The sequence below is a fragment of the Ascaphus truei genome, chromosome 16, assembly GCF_040206685.1.
Source record: "Ascaphus truei isolate aAscTru1 chromosome 16, aAscTru1.hap1, whole genome shotgun sequence".
In the NCBI taxonomy this organism is placed as follows: Eukaryota; Metazoa; Chordata; class Amphibia; order Anura; family Ascaphidae; genus Ascaphus; species Ascaphus truei.
Genome location: NC_134498.1, coordinates 33917797 through 33937679, shown reverse-complemented (window position 1 = coordinate 33937679; position 19883 = coordinate 33917797). Strand labels below are relative to the sequence as shown.

Sequence of the window (19883 nt, the reverse complement as noted above, 5' to 3'; positions counted from 1 at the left end):
TACAGTAGGGTTCCGCTCATACAGCGTTTCCCAGTGTATACCCATATTCATTAGGTTCGGTGCTTGTTCCATTTTTCCGGCGATTTTCAGCATGACGCGCTCAGCAGCTGAGTATCCGGCTATCACTAAGCAACAGTTTTAGCGCATGCGCAACTCCTTGTCAGGTGCCATTTGTCAGCGAAACAGTCAGTTTACAGCTCTGCATCTCTGCTTTCAAAGGTACAATATAGCAAATTCTCCTCTAAATCCTGCCATACTGATCAATTTGAGGAGCATTAAATGCCCATATGTGCAGTGAGAGGTTCAGCGGAATGGGTTTGCTGTTTGATGGCTTGACTGACATTTTCTGATCTTGTGTCTGTTTATCTGCTGACCCTGGGGGTGGGGGGGGCGGCAGGAACTGATGGTGTGAGCTGTGTGCACATTGGGAACAGCGAAGCGTGTGCAGGGGAGAGAGGTAAGCATGTACAGGGGGAAAGGGGAGAGAACAGTGTGAACAAAAGGGGAGGGGAGAGCAGTGTGTATAAGGGGTAGTGGGGAGAGAGCAGAGTGTACAGGAGAGCAGCGTGTGCAGGTGGAAGGGGGAGAGATTAAAACGGGGGCAGTAAAGGAGAGATACATTAGGGGTCATCTTCCTCCTGCTGCCATACGCATGGCCCCCCAGTCCCGCTTGCTGCCGCCAGCGATGCCCCCCAGGCCACTCACCCTAGTGGTTCTGCTGTGTGGTTTCCTGGCGCTGGCCTTGGATGTGGTTGCACTTGTTAGTCCAGTCTGGGTCATCTCTGATCACTTTGCTCTGTCCCTATGGGAGACATGCAGCCGTCACCGTGACGCCTGGCATTGCCGCTCTGCGCTGCACACCGGTGAGTGGGGGGGGGTTACTGTGCAATGCTCTGCACTGAACACTAGTGGGGCGGGGGAGGCGCTGTATAATGCACTGCACACTTGTGAATGGGTGGTGGGGCAGCTGTGCGATGCTCTGCACACTAGTGAGTACGGGGGATGGCTGCAGTGTTCAGGACACGGGGGTAACGTTGCAATACTTTGCTACTCTGTCTAGAGAGGGCTTAATGTAGTGATGCTCTGCAGCTCTGGCAGGGTGGGGTTAATGTAGTGATGCTCTGCAGCTCTCGGGCAGGGCTGGGTTCATGTAGTGATGCTCTGCAGCTTTCAGGCAGGGGAGAAGTTAATGTTGCGATGCTCTGCAGCTCAGGCAGGGGTGGGTTAATGTAGTGATGCTCTGCAGCTCAGGCAGGGATGGGTTAATATAGTGATGCTCTGCAGCTCTCAGGCAGGGGTGGGTTAATGGAGATAACAAACAAAGCTCAAACAAGAGACTATTTCTGGAATGTGTGACATGCTCACAATACAGAGAGAACAATACTTCCACGTGAGTTACACTATTATACTATACCGCGTGATACTATACTGCAAGTTCCCTGCTCCCCCCCTTGATTTCGTACCCTAACTCCGCTCTGCCCCCTCTGATATTGTTCCCTAACTCTGCTCCCTCCCCAATCTCGTTCTCTAACTGCTCTCACTCTCTCTGATCTCGTTCCCTAACTCTGCTCTCCCCCCTTCTAATCTCACACCCTAACTGCTCCCCTCTTCCAATTTCACATCCTAACTGCTCTCCTTTATAATCTCGCAACCCAAATCTGCTCCCTCCTAATCTTGCACACCTCAACGCTGCTCCCTCCTAATCTTGCACCCCAACTCTGCTCCCCCTTCTAATCTTGCACCCCAACTCTGCTCTCACCCCTTCTAATTTCGCACCCCAACTCTGCTCTCACCCCTTCTAATTTCGCACCCCAACTCTGCTCTCACCCCTTCTAATCTCGCACACCCCAACTCTGCTCTCACCCCTTCTAATCTCGCACACCCCAACTCTGCTCTCACCCCTTCTAATCTCGCACACCCCAACTCTGCTCTCACCCCTCCTAATCTGCACACCCCAACTCTGCTCTCACCCCTTCTAATCTCGCACACCCCAACTCTGCTCTCACCCCTTCTAATCTCGCACACCCCAACTCTGCTCTCACCCCTTCTAATCTCGCACACCCCAACTCTGCTCTCACCCCTTCTAATCTTGCACACCTCAACTCTGTTCCCTTCTTATCTCGCACACCCCAACTCTGCTCTCACCCCTTCTTATCTCGCACACCCCAACTCTGCTCTCACCCCTTCTAATCTCGCACACCCCATCCCTCCTTTCTGATACAAGGGTATCAAACGGATGAGAAAGGGCTGGAAGGTAATTTCCCATTAAACCGGCTCAGCAGAGCCAGTGCTGGGAACAGAAGAAGGCCTGGGGTTAACCTGTAACGTTGTCCATTTGAATTTTTGTTCTGCAACTGAAACCGATGTCTGAATAAAGCTTCTAATTTGATCTGTGTTGTGACCACCTTCAGTCTACAAATATTCCAAGTTGGTTGTGATCAGGGGCGTACCTATAGGTAGGGTTGCCAGATGGCTTCTCCAAAAATACTGGACACAATGGTGAAAGGTGCGTGACACACGCTCGAGAGAGACACACATGCCTCAACGCACTCAGTCCGCTCCATGCGGTTTCCTCTCGTCCCCACCCTCAGGCTCCTGACACCACCTCCTGATTTGCTGCATTACCTAGCAGTAGCCAATCAGGATGGAGGAAGCTGCCCAGCCCCCTAGCAACAGCCCTCCCTGCTCAGGGAAATCCAGTGGCCCCCCTAGCCGGTCAGGTCACTATGTCCAGAGAGGTAATACCGGTATACACATACATGTCCAGTATTACCTCTCATTTTTTACTGGACAGTGTCCAAATACAGGACAGTCCGGTTCAATACTGAACACCTGGCAACCCTAGCTATAGCCCGGGACCCGCCCGCTATCCCTGCCCTGTAGAGACAGGCGGGGGGACATGTATGCGGTGGTGGGCACCCGGCGTTAAATGATAGGCCGCTAGAAGAATCAGCACTTGTTACAGAGGCAGGGTGGCAGGGTAGGAGCGCGCCCCAGCGGTCTGACCCGCAAGTCTTCCGGTGTCTGCTGCTAGAGCGCACTCCTCACCTCGTGCCGCCCTGCTCTGCCTCGTGCTGATTCTTCTACCGGCGTATCCTTTAACTCCGGGGTCTGCCGCCGCATACCATCTCCCCACGCCTGTCTCTATTACCACAGGTAGGCATGCGGGGAGGGGGGAGATATGATGATGATGATGAGGAGGAGGGGGAGAGCTGGTGATGGAGAGAGAGATGATAGGAAGAGCTGATAATGATGAGGAGAGAGATGATAGGAAGAGCTGATAATGATGAGGGGGAGAGCTGATGATGAGGAGAGAGATGATGGGAAGAGCTGATAATGATGAGGGAGAGAGATGATGGGAAGAGATGATGGAAGAGCTGATAATGATGAGGGAGAGAGATGATGGGAAGAGATGATAATGATGAGGGGGAGAGCTGATGATGAGGAGAGAGATAATGGGAAGAGCTGATAATGATGAGGGAGAGAGATGATGGGAAGAGCTGATAATGATGAGGGGGAGAGCTGATGATGAGGAGAGAGATGATGGGAAGAGCTGATAATGATGAGGGAGAGAGATGATGGGAAGAGCTGATAATGCTGAGGGGAGAGCTGATGATGAGGAGAGAGATGATGGGAAGAGCTGATAATGATGAGGGGGAGAGCTGATGATGAGGAGAGAGATGATAGGAAGAGCTGATAATGATGAGGGAGAGAGATGATGGAAGAGATGATAATGATGAGGGGGAGAGATTATGATTGGGAGAGAGATGATGGTAGGAAGAGCTGATAATGATGAGGGGGAGAGCTGATGATGGGGGGAGAGCTCATGATGATGAGGAGAGAGATGATGATGGGGAGAGCTGATGATGATGAGGAGAGAGATGATAGGAAGAGCTGATAATGATGAGGGGAGAGCTGATGATGATGATGAGAGAGATGATGATAGGAAGAGCTGATAATGATGAGGGGGAGAGCTGATGATGATAGGAAGAGCTGATAATGATGAGGGGGAGAGCTGATGATGATGATGGGGAGAGAGCTGATGGTGGTGAAGGGAAAGATGATGAGAGGATGAAGGAGGGAGAAAAAAATTGCAGTCATTAATATTAATGGTGCCCTGAGAAAATGTTTGCCCGCGGGGCCTGCGCATATCTAGCTACGCCGCTGCTTCTGGTGGTACATGCCTGGACCGCAGGAACCCGGGCACAGTATTTTCGGTATTGGTGAGTGTTGTTGGCATTGCCAATTTGTGACGTGTGTCCCCTTGTCCCCAGACTGGCAGGTGGCCTCTCTGGTGCTCGTGTTTAGTGCTGCTCTGATCTCTGGTCTCTGGTTCGTGGTCACAGTTCTGTGGATCAGCCACGTGAAGCAGCCACTGAGATTCCGAAACCTCTCGCTTCTACTCCTCGTGGCAGGTAAAGGATGGGACACAAAGAGAGCCACGGGGTCATGAAGACAGGAGGGGCCAAACCTTGGACAGGTTTTTTTAACAATCTACCATTTCCTTTTTCTTCTCTCCCTCCCCCCTCCTCCTTCTCTCCCCCCCCCCCCTCCTCCTTCTCTCCCTCCCCCACCCCTCCTCCTTCTCTCCCTCCCCCCTCCTCCTTCTCTCCCTCCCCCTCCTCTCCCTCCCCCCTCCTCTTTCTCTCCCTCCCCCTCCTCCTTCTCTACCTCCCCCCTCCTCCTTCTCTCCCTCCCTCCCCCTCCTCCTTCTCTCCCTCCCCCTCCTCCTTCTCTCCCTCCCCCCTCCTCCTTCTCTCCCTTCCCCTCCTCCTTCTCTCCCTCCCCCTCCTCCTTCTCTCCCTCCCTCCCCCCTCCTCCTTTTCTCCTCCCTCCCCCTCCTCCTTTTCTCCCTCCCTCCTCCTCTTTCTCCCTCCCCCTCCTCCTTTTCTCCCTCCCCCTCCTCCTTTTCTCCCTCCCCCTCCTCCTTCTCTCCCTCCACCCCACCCCTCCTCCTCCTCTCCCTCCCCCCCACCCCTCCTCCACCTCCCCCCACCCTCCTCCTCTCGCCCCCACCCCTCCTCTCCCCCCCACCCCTCCTCCTCCTCTCCTCCCCTCTCCCTCCCCCCCACCCCTCCTCCTCCTCTCCCTCCCCCCACCCTCCTCCTCCCCCCACCCCTCCTCCTCCCCCCACCCCTCCTCCTCCCTCCCCTCCTCCTCTCCCTCCCCCCACTCCTCCTCCTCTCCCTCCCCCCACCCCTCCTCCTCTCCCTCCTCCCCACCCCTCCTCCTCTATCTCCCCCCACCCCTCCTCCTCTCCCCCCCACCCCTCCTCCTCCTCTCCCTCCCCCCACCCCTTCTCATCTCCTCCCCCCACCCTCCTCCTCCTCCCTCTCCCCCCCACCCCTCCTCTATCCTCCCCCCCACCCCTCCTCCTCTCCCTCCCCCCACCCCTCCTCCTCCCCCCACCACTCCTCCTCTCCCTCCCCCCCCACCCCTCCTCCTCTCCCTCCCCCCCACCCCTCCTCCTCTCCCTCCCCCACCCTCCTCCTCCTCTCCCTCCCCCCACCCCTCCTCCTCTCCTCCCCCCACCCCTCCTCCTCTCCCTCCCCCCCACCCCTCCTCCTCTCCCTCCCCCACCCCTCCTCCTCCTCTCCCTCCCCCCACCCCTCCTCCTCCTCTCCCTCCCCCCCACCCCTCCTCCTCCTCTCCCCTCCCCCACCCCTCCTCCTCCTCTCCCTCCCCCACCCCTCCTCCTCCTCTCCCTCCCCCCACCCCTCCTCCTCCTCTCCCTCCCCCCACCCCTCCTCCTCCTCTCCCTCCCCCCACCCCTCCTCCTCCTCTCCCTCCCCCCACCCCTCCTCCTCCTCTCCCTCCCCCCCACCCCTCCTCCTCCTCTCCCTCCCCCCCACCCCTCCTCCTCTCCCTCCCCCCCACCCCTCCTCCTCTCCCTCCCCCCCACCCCTCCTCCTCTCCCTCTCCCCCCCACCCCTCCTCCTCTCCCCCCCACCCCTCCTCCTCTCCCCCCACCCCTCCTCCTCTCCCCCCACCCCTCCTCCTCTCCCCCCCACCCCTCCTCCTCTCCCCCCACCCCTCCTCCTCTCCCCCCCACCCCTCCTCCTCTCCCCCACCCCTCCTCCTCTCCCCCACCCCTCCTCCTCTCCCTCTCCCCCCCACCCCTCCTCCCCCTCCCCCCACCCCTCCTCCCCTCCCCCCACCCTCCTCCCCTCCCCCCACCCTCCTCCTCTTTCCACCCCTCCTCCCCTCCCCCCCTCCTCCTCTTCCACCCCTCCTCCCCCTCCCCCCCCTCCTCCTCTTTCCACCCCACTCCTCCTCCTCTCCCTCCCCCCTCCTCCTCTCCCTCCCCCCCACCCATCCTCCCTCTCCCTCCCCCCCACCCCTCCTCCTCTCCTCCCCCCCACCCCTCCTCCCTCCCCCCCACCCCTCTCCTCTCCTCCCCCCCCACCCCTCCTCCTCTCCCTCCCCCCCACCCCTCCTCCTCTCCCTCCCCCCCCACCCCTCCTCCTCTCCCTCCCCCCCACCCCTCCTCCTCTCCCTCCCCTCCTCCCTCCCTCCCCCCTCCCCTCTCCCTCCCCCCCTCCCCTCTCCCTCCCCCTCCCCTTCTCCCTCCCCCCCTCCCCCTTCTCCTCCCCCCCTCCCCTTCTCCCTCCCCCCTCCCCCTTCTCCTCCCCCCCTCCCCCTTCTCCCTCCCCCCCTCCCCCTTCTCCCTCCCCCCCCCCCTCCCCCCCCCTCCCCCCCCCCCCCCCCCCCCCCCCCCCCCCCCCCCCCCCCTCCCCCCCCTCCCCCCTCCCCCCCTCCCCCCCCCCTCCCCCCGCCCCCCCCCCCCCCCCTTTCTCCCTCCCCCCTCCCCCTTCTCCAGTCCTCCTGCAGGTCAGTCTGCTCTTCACCCTGCTGGTCCTGACGTCTCGCTTCCTCACTCGCTCCTTACAGTTTACCTGGGGTTATGGGCTGGGCTGGGGGTCTTGCATCTTCATGGTGGGAGGGGCTGTGCTCAGCTGCCTGAGGACTGAAACCACCCAGGAATAACACCCCCCAAGTTCCCCTGCACGTGATACGTCACTCTCTGCGCTGCACGGCATGTTTTGTACGGCTCCCCTGAATGCGGAAAGACACGCTCTGCGTGGCTCCCCTGCATGCGGTGTGTCACACACTGCGTAGCTGCCCTGCGTGCAGCACATCACACACTGCGCAGCTCCACTACACATGGGCACACCACTCACTGCGCGACTCCCCTGCGTGCAGCACCCCACCCGTTTTAGGCTAGGTCCCCCAGTGCCTGCTGCAGCGCGCGCTATGTGCTGCAGGAACAAGAACCGCCCCTCAATGGGGCCGAGCCGACTAGCTGCCTTCGTGCGCCATTTGCAACTGTGTTGTACGACGAGATTTTCAGAAGACAAGAAAATTGTGTTTACAACTAGCAACAACGTCACGTGGGACCGTGACAACCAATGATAGGGCAGAGTTTTCTCAAGCCAGTCATAGAGAAGGAAATAGCAGCCAATCAGAGCACAGAAGAGGATGTTATGTCCTGGCCACGCCCCCTCAACGCGTGTCCCGTCGCAGAGATTCATTGAGTGGTGAAACCGCAGATCGCGGCTTTCACACGTGCACGCGCCGCCACCCTACCTGGCGCACGTGCAACAGTGAGTACTGGGGCCGCAGCCTTAGGCTGAGTCTCAAGTCAGCACTGCGGCACGCGCGCCCGGCGGGGGGGGGGGGGCGGCGCGTGCACAGCGCTACACTGCGATCTGCGGTCTGAGGGGAGAGAGAATGTTTGCGACGGGAGTGGGCGTGGCGGTAGGTTTGCAGGGGCGTGGCCATGACGTCCTGCGGCTGGTTCGCCCTCACTGGCTGAACCGCCGGCCGCAAACTTTACTCTTAAATTTCCCTGCCTGGGGAAAGGTGCGCGACAAGGTAGGAACTGGGACCTGCCTGACTGGGGGGGCGGGGCTTGAATGCACAGCGCACGCCTCGGCGTGCGCTGTAGAAGTGACGGGCCGCCCCCTTACACGTCACACTCTGCGCGGCTCCCCTGCACACGGCATGTCACGTTCTGCGCGGCTCCCCTATACGCAGCATGTCACATCCTGCACGGCTCCCCTGCGTGCGGCACACTACCCTTTACACGGCACGCTCTGCGCGGCTCCCCTGCGTGCGGCACACTACCCTTTACACGGCACGCTCTGCGCGGCTCCCCTGCGTGTGGCACACTACCCTTTAGGCTGCGGTCCCAGTAACTGCCTGTGCGCACGGCGCTGCGTGCGCTGTGCGTGTAAGCACCGCCCCTCAATGGGGAAGGGCCCAGTAGACACCGTCAGGCTGAAGGTGCAGCCACGCCGTACTGCCAGGTTTTTTACAACTCAATCAAATTGAGTTCAAACCTTGCGACGGAGGCGTGGCCACGCCCCCACCGGCAGTTCACCCAATGAGGGCGAACCAGCCGCGTGACGTAATGGCCACGCCCCGCAAATCCCTGACTACGCCCCCTCCCGTCGCAAGCTCCCTCTCTCCTGGAGACCGCAGATCGCGGTTAGCGCTGTGCACGCGCCGCCCCCCCCCCCCCGCCGGGCGCGCGTGTCACAGAACGCACTGGGGACTTAGCCTTACACGGCAGGTTCTGCGCGGCTCCCATGCACGTCACACTGCGTGGCTCCCCTACGTGCGGCACACCACGGCACGCTCTGCGCGGCTCCTCTGCACACGGCACGCTCTGCGCGGCTCCACTGCGTGCGGCACGTTCTGCACATGGCGGTTCTACGTGTGACGGTGACATGATCAAGTGTGATAGAGAAATAAAGATACAGACTGAATACGTGTGTGTGGTGTGTTTGCGTGTGTGTATGTAAATATATTAAATTAAGAAGCCCCGATGCACGTCCAAAAAGACAAATTATTTCGTTCATTTCTATACATTTTTATTTCTTAAGTATGGGTAATTTATTTCTCTTTTTTGGCCAAAACATGTCAATCGCCAGCCACATCACAGTGACGTTATCAGACGGCCCTACACTGCCAGTTTTATACTCTCTCCTTTTTTATTTCCTCTACTATGTAGAGAATAGCAGACAAAACAATGATATAGTTAATAATTATTTCATATAGCGCTTTTCTCCCAATGGGACACAAAGCGCGTCACAATTACAGCATAGCACGCGGTACGCAGCACATCGGAATTGCTACAGACACAGTCCCTGCCCAAAAGAGCTTACAATCTATGATTTTGGTGTCTGAGGCAAATGGAGATAAAAGGGACTGGTCACAAGGAGCTGATATCGGGAATTGAACCAGGCTCCCCTGATTCAAACTCAGTGAATGGCTCATTGGCCCCTCCTCTTTGCTGCGGGGGATATGTCTCCTAGTCCTGGACCCAGCCATATACACACCTGCTCTCACCCACACCTCCCTGCCACCTCTTCCCCTGCTAATGGTGTTAACCCATCTAATTTAATACCGACCAACCTTAAAACTCGCCTCTTAAATGAAGCCTCCCAACAGCGTGAACTCATGGTTCCTGTCCCACACCCACAGTCGCTCCTATCAACCATTGTGGCCAAGCACTGCCATCTACTGCTCTTATTCCCTCACCTGCTGTAACTGTCTCCCAACATACCACTTAGATTGTAAGCTCTTCGGGGCAGGGATTTCCTTTCCTATTAGCTGACTTTGCTGCGCTTATTGTATTATCATAATTCCCTGTACTGTATTGTCTTTGCGATGCGCTGAGTACACTTTTGGTGCTATATAAATAAACATATACATATCGCTAGCGTGTAACCTGCGTGGGACATTCCTGTGTGTTTTGGGTCAGCAGGAAGTTATTTAGTTGGGTGCGATCAACCTTATCCCTCCTTTTTGCGGCTTCCCTGAAAAAGTCGCCATCGCATCCTGGCGGTGTTACACGTCTTCTAAGTGCGATTGGTCCCTCTGCCCAAGCTGATTTGGCCAGGTTAGTCCTTTTGCGTACGTGTCTTGTGCTGAAAGCAATCCCACCTCTCCAGGACGTGCTGAGCATTAAAGTTTGTTGCTTTCCATGCACCAGCCTGCTCAATAATCTTATCCCAGGCGGTGACGTTGCTGAAAGGCAGATAGCCGCATTGACTACCCCCGGGTTATCTGACCAGAATACGCTGTGCTTGTTGCTAAACTCGCTGGCTTCTAACTCTACAGCGACTATTATGGGGACTGGCTCTAGAAAAGCCATGTTTTTTTGAAAGCCGCTACCCAGTGGAATGGCCGTGGCTCGGTGCCCCACTCCCCTCCTGAAGTATGCCCCGAATCCGTGTGCCCCTGTCTCGTTTCGGTCCTTCAAGCAGGACCTTTATCAAGGGTGCACCCCCCTTGAGAAAGGTTCCGTTCCGGAACCGGAACGTCGGGATCGGTTGTCTGCCTACATATGCCTGATTACACACTTTCTTTCTTCTGGATGTGAGTGCTGCCTCTTATTGCCTGACGCAAGGATGTAATATGTTTATATATATATATATATACAGTATATATATATTGTGACAAACGGCTTACTCCGGGGCTCCGCCGTCTGTCCGGGACTGTTAGAACACGGTCTTTTAGGGTAGGTTAAATGATGAGACGTCACGTACTGTTCCTTTAAACAGGCTATGCCTGGTTTATTCAGTCCCAGGCACTGAGACTGCCACAGTTTAAACAGAAAACAAAGCCAAACAAAAAGCTGCTCGTCTGAGCGATAACTTAAACTTAGATGTCCCTGACTCAGAGTTGGAAGTGGCTTGTCCACTTCCACCAACAAAATAAGTACCTTTGCAGTCTTTAGACAAAGTAACAGAATGAATGAAGCGATTTGGGAAAGAGGCTTTCTCACCCCTCTGCAGTTCAGCAGCCTTCCAGGCTCTTGGGCGGGGCCCAGAGGAAACAGGAAACAGGTCTTATATACCTGAACTCTAATCAGCATGACAGGTGACAGAAAACAGGCAGCAGACAAACTGTGGAATGGAGTGCCTGTACCACGAGGCTGCCCTGTTCAGCTTAGACAGGACAGAAACTGTTCAGTATCCTGGGAGCCCTGTATATGGAGTTTATTACCAACCCCTGGTTTCTGTCACATATCCTCCCCCCCAGCTCAGACCTCGAGGGGTGAGCGACCATGGATATTAGGGAGTGCATCCTTGACAACCCGTCGGCATTGCCATGTTTGTGCCCCGACCTGTGTTCCACAGAAAATTTAAAGGGCTGTAGGCTTAGGAACCACCTGGTCACCCTAGCGTTCTTCTCCCTATTTTGACACATCCAGGTAAGGGGTGCATGATCTGTGACCAATCGGAACTTTCTCCCCAACAGATAATACTTGAGTGTCTCTACAGCCCACTTTATTGCGAGACACTCTTTCTCGACTATGGAGTAATTTTTCTCCTGGGGATTTAGTTTCCTACTTAAATAAAGGATGGGGTGCTCCTCCCCTTGAGACTCCTGGGAGAGTACCGCCCCCAGCCCTACCTCAGATGCGTCGGTTTGGACTACGAACTCTTTGGAGAAGTCAGGTGTGACCAACACTGGTTGGGCACAGAGAGCTTCTTTCAGGCTTCTAAAGGCCTGTTCGGTTTCGGGGGACCACTTTACCATTAGCGGTCCTCTTGCTTTTGTGAGGTCGGTTAGTGGGGTTGCCTAAGTTGCAAAATTGGGAATAAACCTCCTATAGTAGCCAATTAACCCCAAAAAGGTCCTTACTTGTTTTTTTGTGACTGGCCTTGGCCAATTTTGTATCGCCTCTACTTTGAGTGTTTGTGGTTTGAGTAACCCTCTACCAATAGAATACCCCAGATACTTGGCCTCCTCCAGACCAATAGTGCATTTAGCGGGGTTAGCAGTTAGTCCAGCAGACCGAACTGCGTCGAGCACAGCTTGGACCTTTGGAAGGTGGGACTGCCAATCTTCACTATGGATTACCACATCATCCAGGTAGGCGGCAGCGTACCGAACATGTGGTTTTAAAATTTTATCCATCATTCTTTGGAATGTGGCGGGAGCTCCATGTAAGCCAAAAGGCAGCACCTTATATTGAAAGAGGCCGTCTGGGGTTGAGAAGGCTGTTTTTTCTTTTGCCCTTTCTGTGAGGGGAACCTGCCAGTACCCTTTTGTTAGGTCTAGGGTTGTGAGATATCGGGCTTTGCCCAGTCTCTCTACAAGTTCATCCACCCTGGGCATAGGATAAGTATCAAATTTTGACACCGCGTTTAGTTTCCGGTAGTCATTACAAAACCTTGTTGTACCGTCTGGCTTTGGGACTAAAACTATAGGGCTGTTCCACCCACTTTGGGATTCCTCAATTACGCCTAGTTTTAGCATTTTTTTAACCTCTAAACTTATAGCCTCTCTCTTGGCCTCTGGGATTCGGTACGGTTTAAGGTTAACTCGGACCCCCGGTTCAGAGACTATGTCATGTTTAATTACGTTAGTTTTACCTGGCTGTGTAGAGAAGATTTCTTTGTTCCTTCTCACTAAACTCTGGACCTCTCGTTTCTGATGCACGGACAGTGTTTCAGCTATGCTAACCTCTGGGTCAGTTTCTTGATTCTCTGACGGACCTGGGGGTACTAGGGTTAACAAGACCTCTCTATCTTTCCAGGGCTTGAGTAGGTTTATATGGTAAATTTGCTCAGGTTTCCTCCTACCTGGCTGCCTTACCCTATAATTTACTTCTCCCACTCTTTCCAAGACCTCATATGGCCCATGCCATTTAGCAAGGAATTTACTCTCCACGGTGGGAACCAGAACTAGTACCCTATCACCTGGAAAAAAAATTCTGACCCTAGCACCCTTATTATACGTATTCCTTTGTGCTTCTTGAGCTTTCTCCATGTGTTCCCTCACTATGGGTAGGACTGCAGCAATGCGGTCCTGCATTTGGGCAACATGCTCTATTACACTTCTGTAAGGGGTAACCTCGTGTTCCCAAGTTTCTTTGGCTATATCCAGTAAGCCCCTTGGATGTCGGCCATACAATAGTTCAAACGGGGAGAAGCCTGTGGATGACTGGGGAACTTCCCTAATGGCAAATAACAGGTATGGTAACAAACAGTCCCAGTTTTTCCCATCCTTATCGACCGCCCGGCGTAACATGCTCTTTAAGGTTTTATTGAACCTTTCCACTAAACCATCTGTTTGTGGATGATAGACTGAGGTTCTGAGATGCTTGATTTTTAGGAGTTTACATAGCTCTTTTGTTACTTGGGACATAAATGGTGTTCCCTGGTCAGATAAGATCTCTTTAGGAATTCCGACCCGGGAAAACAGAAGTACTAACTCTTTTGCTATGTTTTTAGCAGAGGTGCTACGTAGGGGAACTGCCTCCGGATATCGGGTAGCATAATCTAATATTACCAATATATGCTGATGTCCCCTAGCAGACTTTATTAGGGGCCCTACTAGATCCATAGCAATCCGGTCAAATGGTACCTCTATTATGGGAAGGGGTACCAATGGGCTGCGGTATGCCTTGAACGGGGCGGTGATCTGACATTCTGGGCATGAGGAACAATAGTTTGTAATTTCTGCCAGAACCCCAGGCCAATAAAAGCTTCGGAGAACCTTTTCTTTTGTCTTTTCCACCCCTAGGTGTCCCCCCAATGGATGACTATGTGCGAGGTGTAATACTACGTTACGGAATGTCCGTGGTACCAACAATTGTTTAGTTGTAACTGATTTTCTTTTATCAACCCGATATACTAGGTCGTTCTCTACCTCGAAGTAGGGGTAAGCAAGTGACCTATCTGGTTGGCCAGGAGTACTATTCTGGTCCCGTATATTTCCCCTTGCTACCGCTAATGTGGGGTCCTCCCACTGGGCCTTCTTAAAACTCCCAGGACTGACCTCTAGGTCAGCGAGGGTCTTATCCTGTACTGGGGTGGTAAGTGGCTGATCAACATCTTGATTTGGGGTATTCCCTACCAAAGTAGTGATGGGGAAGGGAATTTCACAGCACTCCTCCTTTTCCCCCTTCTTATTTGGGCCCTCGTCAACCTCCATTTCTGAAAAAGGGAAAGGATTTGTTTCTTCTAACACTTCGTTATGGTCTGCTATTGAACTCTGGGCGCTATTCTGAGCTGGGGACCACATTTTTAGAAAATGGGGAAAGTCGGTCCCTATTAACACATCATGTGCCAGTTTGGGTACAACACCCACCTTGAAATCTAAAGAACCAAATTCTGTTTCAAAAAAAACATCAACAGTGGAATATTCATGATTATCCCCATGTATACAACAAATTGCCACTCTTTGTGAACTGTTTACCTGTTTCTTCTTAATGGGCAATAGGTATTCGGACACTAGTGTGACCATACTCCCAGAGTCAAGAAGTGCCCGAACCCTCTTACCATTAACCTTTACAAATGCCCACAGATGGTTATTCAAGGGGTCCTCTGGGCTAGGGCCCATACATTGGGACAACAGCGAATAAGGTTCCACGCTGTTGCATTGCATGGGCTCATCATTTAGTGGGCAGATTTTTGCTGTGTGGCCCCTCTCATGACAATTTACACATTTAGGTACATAGTCTGTGTCCCACTTAGAGCCTTTTCCCGGCTCCCCATGTTGGCTATTGCCCTTAGTGTGCGAACCACTGTTGCTGGAGCGGCGTGAAGGTGGTCGCCGCTCTTCAGCGCCCCTTAACCCCGGTACCCTTTTACCGTCTCTGGAAGAGTCCTGGAACCTCGGATAGTGGGGTTGCTCCACGACTGTGGGTTGCGGGTGCTCTTCTGCTGCACTGTACCTTTCTACAAGGGCCACAAGCTCATCCGCATTGTGGGGGTCACTCCGACTGACCCAACGGCGTAAGGCAGAGGGAAGTTTCCTCAAGAACTGGTCCATGACCAACCGTTCCACGATGTGGCTTGCTGAGTTGATCTCGGGTTGTAGCCACTTCCGGGCGAGGTGGATGAGGTCATACATCTGGCTTCGGGTGGCTTTATCCATCGTGAAGGACCATGCGTGAAACCTTTGGGCACGAACAGCCGTGGTTACGCCGAGGCGGGCGAGGATCTCGAACTTCAATTTTGCATAGACGTTAGCTTCGGCTGGCTCTAGATCAAAGTAAGCCTTCTGGGGTTCGCCGCTTAGGAAGGGTGCGATTAGACCAGCCCACTCAGCTTCTGGCCATCCCTCTCTCTGTGCCGTGCGTTCAAACGTGAGAAGATAGGCTTCCACATCATCCGAGGGTCCCATCTTCTGAAGGTAGTGGCTTGCCCTGGTCATTTTCGGAACTGGGGCTGCCTCTGCCAGTGGAAGGTTACTGATAGTCCCCCTCAGGATCTCGAGTTCCTGCTGTAAGCCCTGAGCGAACCGCTTTTGCTCCTCTCTCAGCAGGCGGTTTGTCTCTTGCTGGTTTGCATTAGTCTCTTGCTGGGCTATTAACAGCTGTCGCTGGGTTTCACTCGCCTGTTGCTGGGCTTCATTCGCGTCTTTCTGGACAGCGACATTGCGTACCAGCGCACTCACCACGTCTTCCATCTTGTTTGGAGAGAGAGAAAAAAAAACCTTCTTTTTTTTTTTTTTTTTTTTTTTTTTTAAAGTTCTTTAACCCCCAGACCTTTCAGTGTTCTGCCCGCATTCTCCACCATATGTGACAAACGGCTTACTCCAGGGCTCCGCCGTCTGTCCGGGACTGTTAGAACACGGTCTTTTAGGGTAGGTTAAATGATGAGACGTCACGTACTGTTCCTTTAAACAGGCTATGCCTGGTTTATTCAGTCCCAGGCACTGAGACTGCCACAGTTTAAACAGAAAACAAAGCCAAACAAAAAGCTGCTCGTCTGAGCGATAACTTAAACTTAGATGTCCCTGACTCAGAGTTGGAAGTGGCTTGTCCACTTCCACCAACAAAATAAGTACCTTTGCAGTCTTTAGACAAAGTAACAGAATGAATGAAGCGATTTGGGAAAGAGGCTTTCTCACCCCTCTGCAGTTCAGCAGCCTTCCAGGCTCTTGGGCGGGGCCCAGAGGAAACAAGAAACAGGTCTTATATACCTGAACTCTAATCAGCATGACAGGTGACAGAAAACAGGCAGCAGACAAACTGTGGAATGGAGTGCCTGTACCACGAGGCTGCCCTGTTCAGCTTAGACAGGACAGAAACTGTTCAGTATCCTGGGAGCCCTGTATATGGAGTTTATTACCAACCCCTGGTTTCTGTCACAATATATATGTATACAGTATATATATATATGAGATTCCCTGAGGAAGCTGCGGTACCGCTGTGAAATGCGTAGGGCGATCGGACTGGCCGGAATCTTGAGACTTCAGCGAGCACAGAGGACTCCAAATAACAGACTTAGGAGACCTACTGAATGCCAACTGGGGAATGTAGGAGGTCGGAGTTGAAGATCCACAAGGAGCGCCGGGAGAAAGCAGACACCGCAACTGCACCTAACGGAGGTTCGAGCAACCTTTATCCGTCCCAACGCTATTTACTCACCCAGTCTAATATGTAAGGTTTATACTTTTTTTTATCACTTCACTAAACCGTTGTACAGTATGAATTCTTTCTCTTCCGATTTCTAAACCCTTATAGAGGATCTATCCCACACTGAGGATAAGGTGACATTTATCTACTCCAGGAAAGGTTTACATCTATCCTCACCTTTACTCTGAGATCATTCGCACCCAATTTTATTCCCTCCATCTCTACCTCTCTCTCTCTCCTGCCCTCTCCCTCTCTCCTGCCCTCTCTCCTGCCCTCTCTCTCCTGCCCTCTCCTGCCCTCTCTCTCCTGCCCTCTCTCTCTCCTGCTTAAAAAGTCATGCTGGTTTTCTTAGGAAATCAGATATAGAACGTTTTGGAGACAACAAACTTTTATGGCGCTTCGACAGCTAATTTATGAGTGGAATACTAGTGGAATCAAACTCTGTGGAGATCAGCTCTGCAGTTAGAAACTCCTCAGTGTTTATAGAAGTAGCTAGGACATGCGCTTTGTTAGTACATGGAGGTCCTGTTGTATGCTGGATGCCCGGTTGGTCTGTCAGTAGTGTGGAGGACGCGCTGAATCAGCTGCTCGGCTTTGCTCTGCCTGTCCGGTAGCGCATGCGTCCCGTTCGAATGGCGTCAGTATTAAAAGCTGTGGGATCCCCAAGAGTGCTCCGTGTATTTACCCTACGCGTTTCAAGACACAAATGTCTCTTCCTTAGGGGTGCTGTAGAATCTCATATGCTGGCAGCTATTTAAACTGTTTGTTCTCTCTTTTAGGTACAGCCCTAATTGCTCTCTCGTGATTGTAGCACCATTGATTGATCGGTGTCCATAGGTTTAACAAGGCAGTATTCATCTGAACTGGTTAATTGTACCACAATTGAAAGAAAATCGCAATATAACTAAATAAACATAAAATAAAATGAATTACAAATAGATAGAAAAAATATAATTTCAATAACTTTATAAAATGTGCTCATATATAAATCGTAGTGCTCATATATAAATATAGCAAATAATGCATTGACAACATGATGGTGTTACTGATTAAATGTTTAACCCCTGGATGAATGATAGAAGGAACAAAGGGCACAACGGATTTTGAATATCCTAACTCATTTATTGAGCCAACACAATGTTTCGACCGTAATGGTCTTTATCAAGTGACATAGTGGCATAAACACAATCCCGAGGGACCAATACAGAAGAAGACTGAGGATGAGATCATCTCCTTTAAGCCAGATAACCACGGACGGATCAATAAACGCATGCGCAGTGACTGACACGCAGTCTGCGCTTCATGCGTTCTAAAGGGAGGCAGGATGAAGGAGATCCGAAAAGATGGACTGCGCATGCGCGAACAATGAAACGCATAGCGCTAGGAATGCGTTCCACGAGAAGAGGACCCGGATGGATGATGTCATTACGATGGACGCCGCCTGAGGACCTGGAAGTGGGGAGAATACAGATGATACCACGATACACAGGAGTGTCTTAGCATCTGACAATAATCCCCTTGTTAAGGATATGAACAGGACATTGGATGGAGGCATTATTTCAGCACATGAACACCATCACCACTGATTGAACAGGTTGCATGATGGGGTTTGGGGCACTATTTAAATGTTGTTTGAAGGGATTGTGTTTATGCCACTATGTCACTTGATAAAGACCATTACGGTCGAAACGTTGTGTTGGCTCAATAAATGAGTTTGGATAGTCTAAATCCGTTGTGCCCTGTGTACCTTCTATCATCTACCCAGGACTTATTACAGGCTTTCGTACAAACATTGGAGCACCGGTAACTGTATCATTTATTTTATTTTTTTTCCATATTTTGAGGTGTGCAGCATTTTTCTTATTAACCCCCGGATGAATACATCAATTGGTCAGCCAAACATTTAATTAGATTTAACTAGTACTATTGGGTGGTTTGGGAACACAGAAAATTAGGAAGAAATATTAGTACCTGTATATCTTTTACTTGGTGAAAGTTGATGTTAAACTTGAAAATTGATTAATTAACTGGTTGCACTCTTTGTAGAGATGGTTTATATTTTCGGACACATTTTGCTGCAACAGATTTGTGTCTGTTAAGTGCATACTTTTAATTTAATAAACAGCAAAGAAGTGTGGGTAGCCGTGTTGGTGCTTTCTTCCATGTAGAAGCCTTTGCATCACACCAGGCTACCTGTTTCAACCTCATCTGTGAAGCGCTATGTACACTAATGGTGCTATATAAATAAAGACATACATACATACACTTCCTGTCTACATGCATTGTAACCAGATATTCCTCTTGCACACACTGTGTATAATATTGTGTGTCTGTATTTCTGCCATACCTGATGAAGCACCCTGAGAGGGTCGAAAGTTTGTAACATTTCAACTACTTGTTGGACCAATAAAGGGTATCATACCCCCTACTCCCTCCTGTTACAATTTAATAAATAAGGGACCTTAGACTGCACATTTCAAATTTTATATTTCTTGGGTGGTGGCAGCATATAGATATGATTGCTATTGAGTAAAGGCAAAATCTGCCTCCCCTTTTCTAAGCCCATCTTGCTTGCTGGCATCTACCACCCCCCTAAAGCCCCTCTACAATCCTTGATTGATATCACCCAATTTCTTGCCTCCATTTCCTCTCTGAATGAGAAGAGTGAGCTGCTAGTTCTAGGGGATTTCAACTTCAATTGGCTTGATCCTAAAAACCACAAAATCCAGATACAACTCAAGTCACTTAACCTATTGCAACTCATTTCCCAACCCACACGAATAAACCTGAAGTCGCATAACCATTCCTTACTAGACTGGATTCTCTCCTCAAACCCCAGCAGAATCCAATCCTCTGGCATCCTTCCTGATATTTTCAGTGACCATGCAATAGTGTACTGTGTAAGGAAAATTAAACAGCCCCATTCAAGCCCTAAAGTTCTCCTCACTAGAACATTTAAAAACTTTAACCAACAACATAAGGGTACGGGGAGCCCACCTTCCATGGGTTACACCTGACCTTATAGCACTCTACCAGTTCAGGGATGCCTTGTGGAAAAGCTACAAAGTAACTGGCACTACCACGGATCTCAATCACTACAGATGCCTGCGGAACGTGTGCACAAGGCAAACAAGGTATGCAAAAGCACAATATTACTCTGACAATCTCCACCAAAATACATCAAACCCAGCTAACTTCTGGAAGGTTATCAACAATATATTCCAGGCCCCTAACCATCAACAACCAAGTAATATCACTAAGGGGGATATTACTCTGACAAACCCCACTGACATTGCAAATGCATTCAATGATTACTTTGTGGGGTGTGCCACTAACTTATTAGCGAAACGCAGCACAAACCCCAAACCTGAATCTCATCCTGGGAGTACCCCTATAATCCCACCCCCTCCCAACACTGCCCACAATTTTCAATTTAGCCCAGTATCTGAAGAGGAGATTACACAAGCGCTCCTCAAACTAAAACTAAGCAGTCAAT

At 52.0% G+C, this 19883-nt stretch overlaps 1 protein-coding gene and 1 long non-coding RNA gene across 2 annotated transcripts; both read left to right on the top strand.

The window, feature by feature from the left end:
• The first annotated feature begins 490 nt into the window (after window positions 1–490).
• LOC142467436 (transmembrane protein 47-like) lies at window positions 491–8771 on the top strand. Its single transcript, XM_075573103.1, has 3 exons — window positions 491–863; window positions 4275–4415; window positions 6821–8771. The coding sequence occupies exons 1-3, from the start codon at window positions 653–655 to the stop codon at window positions 6985–6987; spliced, it is 519 nt and encodes a 172-aa protein (XP_075429218.1). The 5' UTR covers window positions 491–652; the 3' UTR covers window positions 6988–8771.
• LOC142467438 (uncharacterized) lies at window positions 877–2389 on the top strand. Its single transcript, XR_012788392.1, has 2 exons — window positions 877–1213; window positions 1252–2389. It is a non-coding gene; the product is annotated as an uncharacterized LOC142467438 (long non-coding RNA).
• Window positions 8772–19883: the final 11112 nt, after the last annotated feature.